This window comes from Myodes glareolus, chromosome 8 (assembly GCF_982192425.1).
Source record: "Myodes glareolus chromosome 8, mMyoGla1.1, whole genome shotgun sequence".
Classification (NCBI taxonomy): Eukaryota; Metazoa; Chordata; class Mammalia; order Rodentia; family Cricetidae; genus Myodes; species Myodes glareolus.
In genome coordinates this window covers 89,422,332-89,436,071 of record NC_142033.1, presented here as the reverse complement: position 1 = coordinate 89,436,071, position 13,740 = coordinate 89,422,332, and the positions used below count along the sequence as shown (strand labels likewise).

The 13,740-nt window shown below is 49.0% G+C and overlaps 1 protein-coding gene across 1 annotated transcript in view; it reads left to right on the top strand.

Moving 5' to 3' along the window:
* Window positions 1-12,870, top strand: part of Slc1a4 (solute carrier family 1 member 4) — a 29,247-nt gene extending 16,377 nt beyond the window's left edge. Inside the window, exons 4-8 of the mRNA XM_048435490.3 lie at window positions 800-966; window positions 5,171-5,404; window positions 6,043-6,237; window positions 8,112-8,246; window positions 10,622-12,870. Of these exons, the coding sequence (XP_048291447.1) occupies window positions 800-966; window positions 5,171-5,404; window positions 6,043-6,237; window positions 8,112-8,246; window positions 10,622-10,856 (966 nt within the window). The 3' untranslated portion in view covers window positions 10,857-12,870. The remainder of the gene's footprint in view (window positions 1-799; window positions 967-5,170; window positions 5,405-6,042; window positions 6,238-8,111; window positions 8,247-10,621) is intronic.
* Window positions 12,871-13,740: the final 870 nt, after the last annotated feature.

The following is a 13,740-nucleotide window of genomic DNA, read 5'->3' as shown; positions in this document are numbered from 1 at the left end:
GTGAAGACCCGACCATGCAGCATGGTAAAACCCATTGCTATAAACATAATAAAGTCTGTCCACTGTAGGTCCTAAAATCTCAGCACTCAGGAGGCTGAGACAGCGTTTCAAGTCAGCCTGGGCTACATAGTCGAAGGGCCCATCTCAGAATAACAAAAATAAACAAATAGACAGAAGCAGTAAGGCAAATCTCGCCTAATAGTGTTAGTACTTTTGTTTTGCATCTTTTGAAAATAGGTGCTAAGCCAATACTTTCCTATCTGTCATGTGCACGGTAACCCAGAATGCCACAGCTGCTCCTGCAGGTGGACATGTTGTGCCAGGGATTTGGATTTTGATACTTTGTCTTGCCAACGCACCTTTCTGGAATGGCAAATGACACTTGGTAAAGTTAAAACAAAACTGTGTTTTTCTTGACTTTACATCAACTTGGTCTCTTTGGAAAGTTCAACACCTTTGTGTATGTCTGTGTGAGGGTGTCAGATCTTGGAGTTATAGGCAGTTGTGAGCTGCTGAGTGGGTGCTGGGAATTGAACCTGGGTCCTCTGGAAGAGCAGTCGGTGCTCTTAACCACTGAGCCATCTCTCCAGGCCTGTAGGTAAAATTTTTATTTGTTGGTTTCGTGTAACCTCCGACTGTATCTCCCATTGTTTTCTGCTCCCTTGGTTTTGACTCGCTGAAGGTTAAATGAAATATAAGCGTTTGATTGTTCTACACACAATGCCCCAGACCCCAAGCAGACCCACTCCAAAGTGACCCCTCTGCAGTTGACCGTGCGTCTATCTCTTCTTATCTGCAGATCCCCATTGTCACCGACATTGACGGGATGAACATTTTAGGACTGGTCCTCTTTGCCCTGGTGTTAGGAGTGGCTCTCAAGAAGCTAGGCCCCGAGGGAGAAGAGCTCATCCGCTTCTTCAATTCCTTCAATGAGGCAACGATGGTGCTGGTGTCCTGGATTATGTGGTGAGTGTCACTCTGCCATCTCTCTTCCTCTGTCCCCCTCACATCTAGGAAAGATTTGATACTCTGGGTTACCTTGTGGGACTCCTGGCCTCATGCCCCGGTGTGCAGTTAATGAAGTACAAACCAGCCGTGGTACAAGATGGGACCCATGTGAGATGGCTCAGTGGCTAAGAGTAAGCCTGGAAACCTGAGTTTGATCTTTGGAACCCACAGTGGGAGGAGAAAACAAATGCCTAAAAGTTATTGTCCAACCTAAATAAGTCCCCTGACATCTCATGCACACACACACACACACACACACACGCACGCACCATGATGACGACGTTTTAACTCTTTTAAAAAGTGATGCCGGTGCAATCATCTGTCCTCTTGCCTGGATCTCCTAGAGATCTGGTGTGCCCACCGTTACCGTGGGGTGTCCACACTGACTCCTCGACTCCGATCACCACCGACCATGTATGGGTTCCCATGTCGGCACGCATGTTTGCCACGTCCTGTTTGTGCTCTGCTGAATAAAAGAAGGTTCTTGTATCTTCAAAAGATAAACGTTAAGATTTGGGGAGGCTTGCCCGGGTGACCTTTTACCACAAAGAGGACAGACTCCTCTCACCCTGCTTGGGTAAAACTTGAAGTGGCCATTTCTGCAAGCTTCTAATTTCTAAGTGCTACTCTGTGTCATCTTAATGGGAGGACGATCGCTCGATAGAAATCATTAGCTTGGTTTCTGCTGAAAGATAAAGATTTGACCGTCTCCTTCAAAACAGCTTCCCTGAAATCAGCCAGTCCCAGACCTCATGTCTTCAAAGCTTTTCCGGCACTTCACCTGTCTTAAACACCATGGCACCAACAGTGTGGAGAGGAAAGGGTTTATTTTTCCTTACCGTCTCCCATCCCAGTCCATCATGGGAGGAAGTCGGGGCAGGAACCTGGGGGCAGGAGCTAACACGGAGGTCATGGAGGAGTGCTGCTTCCTGGCTTCTCCTCAGGGCTTTGCTCAGCCTGCTTTCTTACAGCACCCAGGACCACCTGCCCTGGGGTGGCTCTGCCTAAGGTCATCTGGTCCCTCCCCCATCAATCACCAACCAAGAAAATACACTACGCCACAGGCCAATCAGGCGGGCGCATTTTCTCCATCGACGTTCCCTCCTCCCAAGTGACTTCGCTAGCCTGTGGCAAGTTGACCTTAAAAAATCGCTAGCACCTCCACTGAGCAGACCTCGGAATTTTAACCTCCATCCATTAGTTGCTAAAAACTAGTTTATGCTTTCACAACGCGAAGTATTTCCTATTGTCGACCGCTAACAATCCCAGCACTGTTCTCTCTCTCTGGTGACTTGGGTTCCAACTGGATTTAGGAGAAATTTGAAACTAACAGGCCAAATCCAGACCCCATCAGCAGTGTTTCTCTTGCTCAGCGTAAAAATGACATAGTATAACTCTCGCTGCAAGCATGCCGCTTCACTTGGTCGCCATCGTTCTGAGGAGAGAACTGTGGTTTGGTTTTAGTTTGGTTCGGTTTTTTGAAGTAGAGTCTCATGTAGCCCAGGTTGGCTTTGAACTGGCTGTGCAGCCAAAGCTGATCTAGAACTCCCGATCCTCATATCTGAATCTCCCAAGTACTGGCAGACCTACGTTAGCACACCCACGTAAGTGTCCTTACTCCTGAAAACAGTGTGTCTGAACTGTTAGAGCACGGACGGGTCCGCAAACAGGCAGGGCACAGAAGGGAAAGCTGGCATGAGCAGTCATATCCTAAGGGTGCCCACCCAGTTGAAAATCAAGTAATAGCCAGTTGGCTTTGCCAGGAATTGATGAGGATGAGAATAAGGTTCTTAACCCTGGTACTTTTGACATCTTGACTGGCCTTCAAAGTCATGACAATGTCTTCCTGACAACTCCAAAAGTACCCTAAGAGAAAAGAAATCCTCCCTGGGGGGCCACTGGGGCAGGAGCAGGGCGGATGGTTTCCCTCTAGACTGTTGGGAACGAGGACTGGCACACACTTCAGAGAACACTGCAGCGCCACTGACTATTTAAAATGTGCACACCTTCAAGTCAGCAGGGCCCCCCTCCTTGACATCTTGACTAGAGAACACAGGCATATGGGCACCGGCAGGTATGTTTCCAAAGATGAGAACCTAGGAAGAAACCACGGCCCTTTCATTTTGAGAAAATACTAAAAACAAGGCCATGAGCTAGGCACACTTGTAATGTCAGCCCATGACTTGTGGGGGTAAGAGGATCAGGAGTTCAAGGACAGCCTTGACTACACGTGACCCTGCCTCAAACCCAGCCTTCTTGGAAGAAAGAAAGCGTGGTGAAGGCTAGGAGCAATGCAAATGTCCATCTATCAGTAGCAGGCAGGTCGATAAGCAAGATGTGATATCTATAGGATGGAGTGGCATAAAAATGATCCTCTGGGGCTGGAGAGATGGCTCAGAGGTTAAGAGCATTGCCTGCTCTTCCAAAGGTCCTGAGTTCAATTCCCAGCAACCACATGGTGGCTCACAACCATCTGTAATGAGTTCTGGTGCCCTCTTCTGGCATGCAGGCATACATGCAGACAGAATATTGTATACATAATAAATAAACCTTTAAAAAAATGATCCTCTGATGTACACTACAGCATAGATGCACCTTTAAGGCATTAGGCTAATGAAACAGGTCGTCACAGAAGGACAAAATATGTGTTCTGCTTTTGTGTGCCAGAGGCTGGTTGGGGTGGCTGAGAACCTGGGAGCCTCAATCCAATGAGAGCAGAGAGAGCTTCACTTGGGAATGATGGAAGCACCCTTGGTCTGGGTAGTGATGGCTGCCCCACAATTCCAATGTCCTTAGTGACGATCAACTCTACACATGCGGGTTGTCTAAACGCTAAGTTTTATGTGTATTTCATCACAAGCAAAGGTAGCTTTCCAAATACTGGTATGAAAATATCTTGGTAGCTTGTCTAAGGAGAGGCTGGCTGGAGGCGGCCACCGAAGAGCAGTGTGCCTGTCCTCTCGAGGATGAACTCTTATTGAAGATGAGACTTAAAATTCCTAACACCATGTAGAATGTCTCTAGAAAGAAAACTCAAGAAGCCGGCCACACTGGCCATCTCCATTGGGCGTTCAAGGGCTGACAGGAGAGACGTCACGCTACTCACCCTTTGTGCCCCTGGAAATCTGAACTACGAGGCATTATTAAGTAAAAATTAAAATGTATAAATTAAAACGATTGTAGGAGTATTACTGAATTTTATACTAAATTTACAAAACTGACTTTGTTCTTTGTAGTTTCTATAATTTATTCCTTTTCTCACTTTAAAAAAAAAAATCCCTGTTCTGGCAGTGTTCCCAGAACCTCATTGTTAATGACTTTTTCCCACAGGATCATGTCTTCTAAACCAAAAAGAATGTAGACCATCCCAGAAGCCCTGGGCTATGTTCCGTTGTATCATGGCAGTTCTGCGGAATTCACGTCTTTCTGAGTTCCCAGGACAGGTCTGAGAGAAGCTGAAAGTCAAGTTTGTAGTCTCGAGGTCTACAATCGGCAGGAAGTTGGTAGCAATCCACCGGTCAGGAACATATGTAGAGCCAGGTATGGTGGCACATGCCTGTAAACTCAGCACTCAGGAAGTTGAGGCAGGGGGATTTCATGCTCCAAGCTAACCTGGACTATGTCGTGAGGCCTTGTCTAACAGGAAGGAAAGGGGAAGAAGGAAGGGAGAGGAGAGAAAAAAAAAACTAAAAGAAAGTGTGCACAGATCAAAGAAAAGCGGTCTATGTGTACAGATGCACTCAGTTGCAAGACCTTCATTTCAGTCATGCAATCTATTTAAATAAATAAATAAATAAATAAATAAATAAATAAATAAAAGGTCAGCTCCATTCTTTTCTGTTTTTAGAGTAACTCTATGCAGAGATGAAAACAACCAGTTGAAAGTTCCTGTTTTGGGAGACCCAGCATCTCCCAGCCCGTCCTCAACACCTCCCCAAAGGCCCAGCGTCTCCCAGCCCCTGCTCAGCACCTCCCCAAAGGCCCAGCATCTCCCAGCCCGTCCTCAGCACCTCCCCAAAGGCCCAGCATCTCCCAGCCCGTCCTCAACACCTCCCCAAAGGCCCAGCATCTCCCAGCCCCTCCTCAGCACCTCCCCAAAGGCCCAGCATCTCCCAGCCCCTCCTCAGCATCTCCTTGATGAGTGTCTGTGCTTGTGACCTAGGTACGTACCGATAGGCATCACGTTCCTGATTGGAAGCAAGATTGTGGAAATGAAGGATATCGTCATGCTTGTGACCAGCCTCGGGAAATACATCTTCGCATCTATCCTGGGCCATGTTATTCATGGAGGAATTGTTCTGCCTCTTGTCTATTTTGCTTTTACACGGAAAAACCCTTACAGATTCCTCCTGGGCCTCCTCACACCGTTTGCTACCGCGTTCGCCACCTGTTCCAGGTGAGTGAGCTTGGGAACGTCCTTGGCTACTCAACCGTGTGGGAATGGAGTCAGGTGAGCCCAGTGGCCCTCTTTGGGACATTTTATATACTGTTCCGCCTGTCCACCACAGGATGGTTTGTGAGTCGGGCCAGGGGCTGGAGACTGAAACACGCACGCACACACACAGAGACTCAGGTCATCCTTGAAACAAGAATGCCCCCTTTTTTGTGTTCCAGGGAAGCTTATATAGGGCTCCTTGACTAATGGCTACTCCCCAGCTCGTGCCCAGAGCAGCTGCAAGCACAGGAAAACAAACTGTTTACTCCGGCAGGCAAGGGGTCATAGAACATTTAGGGTCTGAGGGTTTGCAGTCCCCAACAATTTTATACTGAGGCAAGATGTGGCTCTTGGCTAAATCTACGTGAGTAATGGAATAAGTGAATCCTGGAAGTCATGTCTGAATCTGGTGGGGCTTGGTCAAGCCTTTTGCTACAATGGAGACTTTGAAAGAAGTCTGCCGTCCTCCTTAATTCAAGGGAAGAGAACCAGAAGCTTGCTAGGATGCTGCCCATGGCCTGCTCCAGGGTCTGAGATACGTGGTTCTCACCTGGCTGGGAAGGACTACTTTGATGCTGGATCGTTTTGTTCTTCTCTAGCTCGGCTACCCTGCCGTCTATGATGAAGTGCATTGAAGAGAACAACGGTGTGGACAAGAGGATCAGCAGGTTCATTCTCCCCATTGGGGCCACCGTGAACATGGACGGAGCAGCCATCTTCCAGTGCGTGGCCGCCGTGTTCATCGCCCAGCTCAACAACGTGGACCTGAACGCGGGACAGATCTTCACCATTCTGTGAGCCTGTTACTCTTTTCTACGTCTCTAGGCTTGGCTTAGAACTTCGATTTCTTTTTTAAATGTTTTAGTGGTTTGTTGGTTTGTTTATGATGACTTCCTTTGAAAAGCCAGCCTCACCATCATTCAGTGTCTCATTTGTAATTCATCACCGTCGTCCCTCAGTTGTAGTGAGGGGCTGTGGGCAGGCCTGCTTTTCGCCTCACCCGGCTCTCGCATGGCTAGCTTAGTCCCAGAAATAACAACACACAAATTGTATTCATTTAAGCACTGCCTGGCCCATTATCTCTAGAGAGTTAGTTACTGACTAACTCTCATATCTTGATATTAACCTATTTCTAATAATCTGTGTAGCACCACGAGGTGGTGGCTTACTGGAAAAGATTCAGCATGTCTGACCTGGTGACTGGCTCCATAGCTTCTGCCCCATTGCCCTCTTCCCAGCATTCTGTTCTGTTTACTCCGCCTACCTAATTTTCTGTCCTATCAAGGGGCCAAGGCAGTCTCTTTATTGACCAATGAAAATAACACAATAGACAGATAACCCTCCTCCATCACTCAGGATCTTGGGACTGTCTTAGTTGTCTTACTGCTGGGACAGAATACCCGACAGAAAGCAACCTAAGGCAAGAAAGCTATGTTTCGGTTTACGATTTGAGCGGACACAGTCCGCCGTTGTGGGAAAGGTATGGACGTGAGAGTGGGTGTAAGACTGCTTGCTCGCACCTGAGTGGATCAGGGAGAGATGTGTCCTGGCATTCAGTTGTCTTCCTTTTTCCTTTCCCATGCAGTCCAGGCCTCTAGCCTATGGCTGGTGCTCCCCAACTTTAGGATGAGTCTTCCCACCCCAGTTAACCCTGTCTCGAAATGTCCCCACAAACACACCCAGAAGTGTGCCTCCCTAAGGCCCCAGGTGTTTCCCAATTCAAACAAACCGACTATCCAAATCAACTGACCAAGGGCCTTCTTTTCCTCACGGATAATCGGAGGTTCAGTAGTTAGCTTTTTGCATTGCTATGACAAAGTATTTGTCAGAAATAACTTAAAAGATAAAGAAAGGTTTGTTGGGGCTCATGGTTCAGAGGGATTTTATTTTAGTCCGTCGTGAGAGAGAAGACTGATGTTGTGTTCACACAGTGACAGACAGGACCTGGGGCAGGTGTAACCTTCAAGGCCTGTCCCTAGTGAACTACTTTGGCCAGCCAAGCCCCACCTTCAAAGACTCCGTAGCCTGCAAAGTACAGCAGTCAGCTGAGAAGCAAGTCTTAAAACATGAGCCGGGGGGGGGGGGGGGGGGGGGACATTTCAGATCCAAACTTGTGTCTTGTCTATAGTTTGTACACATTTTCCTCTACACTTTAAATCATTTCTAGACTACTTCTATACTTAATATGATGTAAGTGCTATGGGAGTGGTTGTTACACTATATCATTAAGAAAATAAGAACAAAATGACCTGTAGATGTTGAGTAGCGACAGTTTGTTTTCACTGTGTGTGATCTGTGGTCGGTTTAATTTGTGAACACAGAACCTGAAGAGGAGAGGTCTGAGGGTACTTGAAGACTGTATCATCCCTAAGCCCCTAGAGCAGTGGTTCTCAGCCTGTGGGTCACAACCCTCTCACAGGAACCAATTATCCAATAGCCTGCATGTCAGACATTTACACTGTGATTCCTGACAGTAGCAAAATTACAGTCGAAGTAGTAATGAAAATAAATTTCATAGCTGGGGCATCCCCACTCCATGAGGAACTGTGTGAAAGGGTCACAGCGTTAGGAAGGCTGAGAACCACTGCCACAGAGCGTAGGGTTGTTTCTGTAGACCCCAGCTGCAATGCTCTGTGGTCATGGCTGACTTTGCTTTGCCGTCCTCTAGAGTGACTGCCACGGCATCCAGTGTTGGAGCAGCGGGTGTGCCGGCTGGAGGCGTCCTCACCATTGCCATAATCCTGGAGGCCATTGGACTGTCCACAGAATACCTCTCTCTGATCCTGGCTGTGGACTGGATTGTGTAAGTAGCTGATACCAAGGACCCTGGAGTAAAAGAAAGTCTCTTGAGGCCCCTGGGAACTTGATGCTCCACTGGGCCTGGAATGTGCAGAGAAACTTAAAACCATCCTTGCTTGGGAAAGAGTCTCTAGTTAAGCTGGCAAAACCAGATTTAGAACTCTAAGAAGTCAACAGCTGCCAGGAGATGGTGGCACACGCCTTTAAACCCAGCACTTGGGAGGTAGAGTCAGGTGAATCTCTGAGTTCGAGGCCAGCCTGGTCTACAGAGCAAGTTCGGGACAGGCTCCAAAGCTACACAGAGAAACCCTATCTCAAAAAAAGAAAAAAAAAATGTCACTAGTATAATAGTCAAGAGCCCGTGGACATCCATGAATGACATGAGCCACAATCATCAGAACTTGCTTGTAGCATTAAGTAGGTACAAGGAACTGTGCAGGTGGTGGCAGAATAGACTAATAACTGATTGGAGCAGTGGTTGGCCTTGGCCTGCAAACATCCAAGGAATGGTCTCTATGCAAGGAGAACGTGAAAACACCTTATGCTTGAACTCAGAAGAGGTTAGGTAAGCAGATGACCAGGCTGCTGTCTCCGGGGTTCCTTGCAGACACAAGAGTTTCTGGATCTTGATTGCTTGAGCCTTGTGATACCTTTTGTAGGAATAAATCTACTGTCCTATAGGAAAGCCGGCTAAGGCAGTGATGCAGAAAGCACAGATCACAAGGGTAAACCACAGGGGCCGTGAGCCCGGCCCGTCCGTGTGTCTGCTCGTGTAACCACACCAGTCGTGGTGAGGGTAAATGAGTCAGCGTGCGTGCAGTACACAGAACGCGGGGCAGGTGGAGCAGCATTCAGTAAACATTTAACAAGGAGGACAGTGCTGCTGGACCGCCACAGTCACGCTGGGTGGAGCTAGCTTCAGGTGCCTGGCACTTGGTCTGCATGGTACTTGGAAACGGTGGCCTTTCCAACTCAAGACAGCTCGCTTGCCAAACTCTGATGGCTCTTCACAGAAGCGGGGTGAAGTTTCCAATAAGGACTCCTGTGTTCCAGACGCCTGACCAGAAGAAGCTCCATCCCTGGGCTGGCCAGGACCAGAGCAATGGCAGGGATTGTCATTGTCCTGTCTTGTCCTGCCTGCTGCCTCTTGTGCCTGGGGAACAGGCTCTCAGAGCTGCCCAGATGGGAAGGGAAATAGCACCATGCTGGATGCCCAGCAGAGGCCTGTGGTTAGGACTCCAGCCCTCGAGGGCCTTTGGGGAGGATCACCATTTTCCTGTCTTCAAAATGACCTTCTCTGAACTCCAGTGACTGGGGTAGATGTTGAGCTAACCTGTGCTAAGTAGGCTATGGGGAAGCCAGTGTTGTTTTCTATGACATGCTTGCCCACAGCCGTGGAATGCACTTGTCGGTGGAAGCGGGATTGGAGTTCTAGTCTACTGAACACTGAGGGGGAAGGAAATGGAACACAAAACCACGTCTGCTCTCTTCTCCCAAATGCATGCATTGTTCTCTATAGTGGGACCCATTGCATGTAACAGAACTGTGTGGGAAGATGGCTGGAAGGAACTAGATTGCATTGCTGACGTAAACTCCCAGAGCTGTGGAATATGCACAAGGGATTGTCTGTTATCTTCAACTTCCCTTTTTCCGGTATTTTCTACAAGAGTCTATTGCTTTCCTAGGAGTAAATGCTGCTCAAGAAAAGCAGTTTAGAGCAGGTCTGTTAGTGATGTGCCGGCCAGTAGCACAGCCACATCCAGCAGGACTCCAGGGGTAGGGATTGCCCCGACAGGGGTGCTGAGGACAGAGAGAAAGCACAAACATGCAGGCACAGGAAGGCCGGGATCAGTTGTACTGGGCTCTTGGATGGAGAAGCCACAGCACCCAGGAAGTTGGGCATGTCACTTGGATACATTTGATCAGGGAGGCAAGGTTATTGCCGACTGCTGAATCAGGGGTGCAGAGTTCACGGTAAACGGCTGAATAAGGAGGGAAGTTTAGCTAACCTCAGTAGGGACAGTCGTCTCTGGGCCATAAAGTGTGTGTGTGTGTATGTGTGTGTGTTGCCCCACAGTATGTGTTTTCTCTGTGTGTGTGACATGCTACAGTGTATGTTTTCTGCATACACACATCCTCACATGGATCAGGGGAAGGCTCTGCCATCCCTTCTGAGGCCCCACGTGGGGAAGACTTTTCCACTCCCATGGGTCTGAGGCCCTGGAGTCCTTGATGTGCCGTGCCCACATCAGACAGTACATATTCGCTCAGGACTTCATTCACCCTGCACACCTTCCTCCGGCCACCAGCTTGTGACAGTGCCCTCCACTGATAATGCCAAGTATAACGGCGGCCCTTTCTCCTTCCTGTTTCCACCAGGGACCGCACTACCACTGTGGTGAACGTGGAGGGGGATGCCCTGGGAGCCGGAATCCTCAACCACCTGAATCAGAAGGCAACGAAGAAAGGTGAACAGGAGCTGCAAGAAGTGAAGGTGGAAGCCATTCCCAACTCCAAGTCGGAGGAGGAGACCTCGCCTCTGGTGACACACCAGAACCCGGCAGGCCCCGTGGCCATTGCTCCGGAACTCGAATCCAAGGAGTCGGTGCTGTGACAGGGCTGGGTCTTGGGCCAGCCCGCTAGCTGCCAGCAGCCCACCCAGATAGCCTGCCCCATCATTTAGACAGGGGCTTAGCCCTCAGACTTTTCGTCTCCCGAGCGATGCGTTGGCCCAGTCTCCAAGCTGAGGGTGATCCCTCAGCACAGGCCTTGGGCTCCCAGACCAAGACTGATTCCTGAGGACTAAAACACTCTGACGTTCGTCTTGATCCATGTCTCAGTGGAGCTGTAGATATACCTTGACTTTATTGGGAAAAACCCCCTTGAGCTGCCAGGCCTGGAGGAGATTCCAGGTTCTTGGAGGCCTAGGGGTGAAGGTCCGGGGAAGGCAGATTCATTCTTCATTGGCGAACCAGAGGGGTTTATAATTGCCTATCGTGCCGCATCGTCGGCAGTAGGCCTTGAAGAAGTTCCCGGATTCTTAGACTGGCTGGAATCTCATGAGCCGGCATTCAGGTTAAAGAATTGTACTCCGCCTGTGAGGGTGGCTTCGAAGGGACCAGAGGTGCTGCCCAGTGGTGGGTTTACTCCAAGTGGTGGTAAGCACAGCCGGGATCTCAGCTTGAGTAAGCCATTTCAAGTCTGAGATCAGGGAAGACTAGAGAGCACCCCAATTAGGACAAAACAGGATTGTTCCCATTGGGGACCAGAGGCACTTAACTCCCTCCTGAGACAGGGGTCTCTGCCAGCACCTCCCTACTTCCATTCTGATTTGGCAACAGACCCTAAGACCTCTGTTTTTCTGGGAGGGGTGATGTGGTCACTGCATTGCTGACCCATATGGGTCGGTCAGTTTACTACTACAGTTTGACTAAGTCCTCACTAAAACCCCCAGACCAGCAGAATCATGTACCCCCCACCAATAAACTCACGCACTAGTCACTGGGCACTAGGGGGAAGCTCTGTGCCCAGGCCCCTGGCTTTGGTTTCCACAGTGTGGGTCCTATGGTAAGTCCTGGGTCTGATGTTACCTGCCTCTTACCTACTTCACTTGGATCTGGTAAGGCAGACAGGAGATCTGTGGAAATTACCATTTTGCTTCTTGGAAGTCAAGTGCTGCATCTGTAAGCACCCCGTTTAAGCTGGGAGACAGCTTTCTCCGTGGAGGCTGCCTCCTGGTCTGAGCGGCTCTGCCGAACAGAACTGTGTTCTCGTCAACTTGCGTTCCGAAGAGTCGTGATAACCATCCATGCGGCCTCTCTCTTGGCGTGCCACCACCTCCCAGCACGGTTCCGCCAGCCCCACCCAGAGTAGGAGATTGAGCCCCCCGAGTCCTGCTCCTCCCCTTGCTTCCCCAGTGTGTGTATCGCTGGGCCCCACAGACTTGGGACTATGCTGAGCAAGGGGATGGGGAAGATCCATAAGGAACAGAGCCCCGAGTGTGAAGGCCCAGCTCCTTCAAACAGCGGAGCCACTTCACCCTTCTCCGGAGCCAGGAGCGACCATGTACTAAGGAGAGAGTGGCCAGAACTCGTTGCCAACACTGTTTTTAATGGGGAATCAATCCCATTGTTTGATTACAAATGAGCATTTGATATTTTTTAAGTTTCATTGAATCTTTTCTTTGAGTATTTACATATATTTTATGTACAGTGTTTGTGTGTGTGTGAGTTGTGTGGTTTTTAACTCCAAGCAAGTTTGAGTTCAGATAAGGGGGAGCTAAACTACAAATTAGGTCTTTGACATCCTGATATTCCAGTTTCTAAAGTATCTTGTTAAATAAGTAGGGATTGGAGCTGGACAGTGAACTGGCTAGACACTTGGGTCCCAACCTGGACCCCAGTAAAGAATGCTGCCGTGCTCTGGAGGAAGGTGACAAACATGGGTCCTTCCTCTTGGAGGCCAGAAGCTGAGTCTTGGCTCCCGGAAGAGTCGATGGGGTTGAGTCATGAGAAAGATTCCGCTGTAACTGTTTGACATGTCTCCTTGCTATTTTTCTAACATGTTCATCTCTTGATGTTTTGTATATGTATGACACTTGCCTTAAAACGTAGCACAGCCATCAAAAATGAGTACCGTGTTTTTACTGGCACCTGCCTGTCCCTGAGTCTTGTCTTGCATTTCACGGAGCTGTTGGTCTTCTGGGGGATGACCTGGGAGGACGGAATAGTTTTCCTTTCGCTTTTCAGGCAGCTTGAGCCCCTGAGGTAAGGGGATGCCAAAGCCTCTTTGAGAACTGATGTCACTAGTCCTCTGTGGCCTTAGGTTAGGGCTCTGGCAGAAATGGGTGGGTTTGCTGCAAATCTCTAACATTAAGTGTTGTCGGAACATCTAGGTTGACAGGAGTTAGTTAGCATTCGTGCTAAGCCAAGCATTGGAGCAAGAACATGCCCCAGGCCATACGTTACTGGGCAAGTCCCTATTAGTAAAGTTGCCCATACCTGCCCTAGGGTCACCACCACACCCAATGTATTCTCTTACATAATCTTGTCTTCATTTTTTGAAGAAATCTGTTTTTGTGTTTTGAGAGAGAATTATTCTGCAGCCTAAATTGGCCTTGAACTGGTGAGACGCTAGCCGAAAGCTTCACAAACACTGGGATCTCAGGTACCTAGCATCTTATATTGTCCTGGTTTTAGTGACATCACATTCCTGCACAATGAGGAACTCTACCTAGAGGCTCCAGAGAGGATTATCCTGCGAGCTCACACCAGAAACTGTGGTTTCCAGACTCTGGGGCTCTAGAGAAACAGACGTCTGTTCTGACCTGGGTCACCAGCTCTCCCTATAGCTTGGAAATTGGCTTTAATTCCAGGTGGAGCATGAAGGATGAGAGAGTTTGCCTAGAACAAAGGCCTGATGGGAGCCATGACAACAGTTTAGACTGCTTCCTGGGGCTTTGGGGTGTCCGGAGGTTTGAGATTAGTTCCTGGCGACTC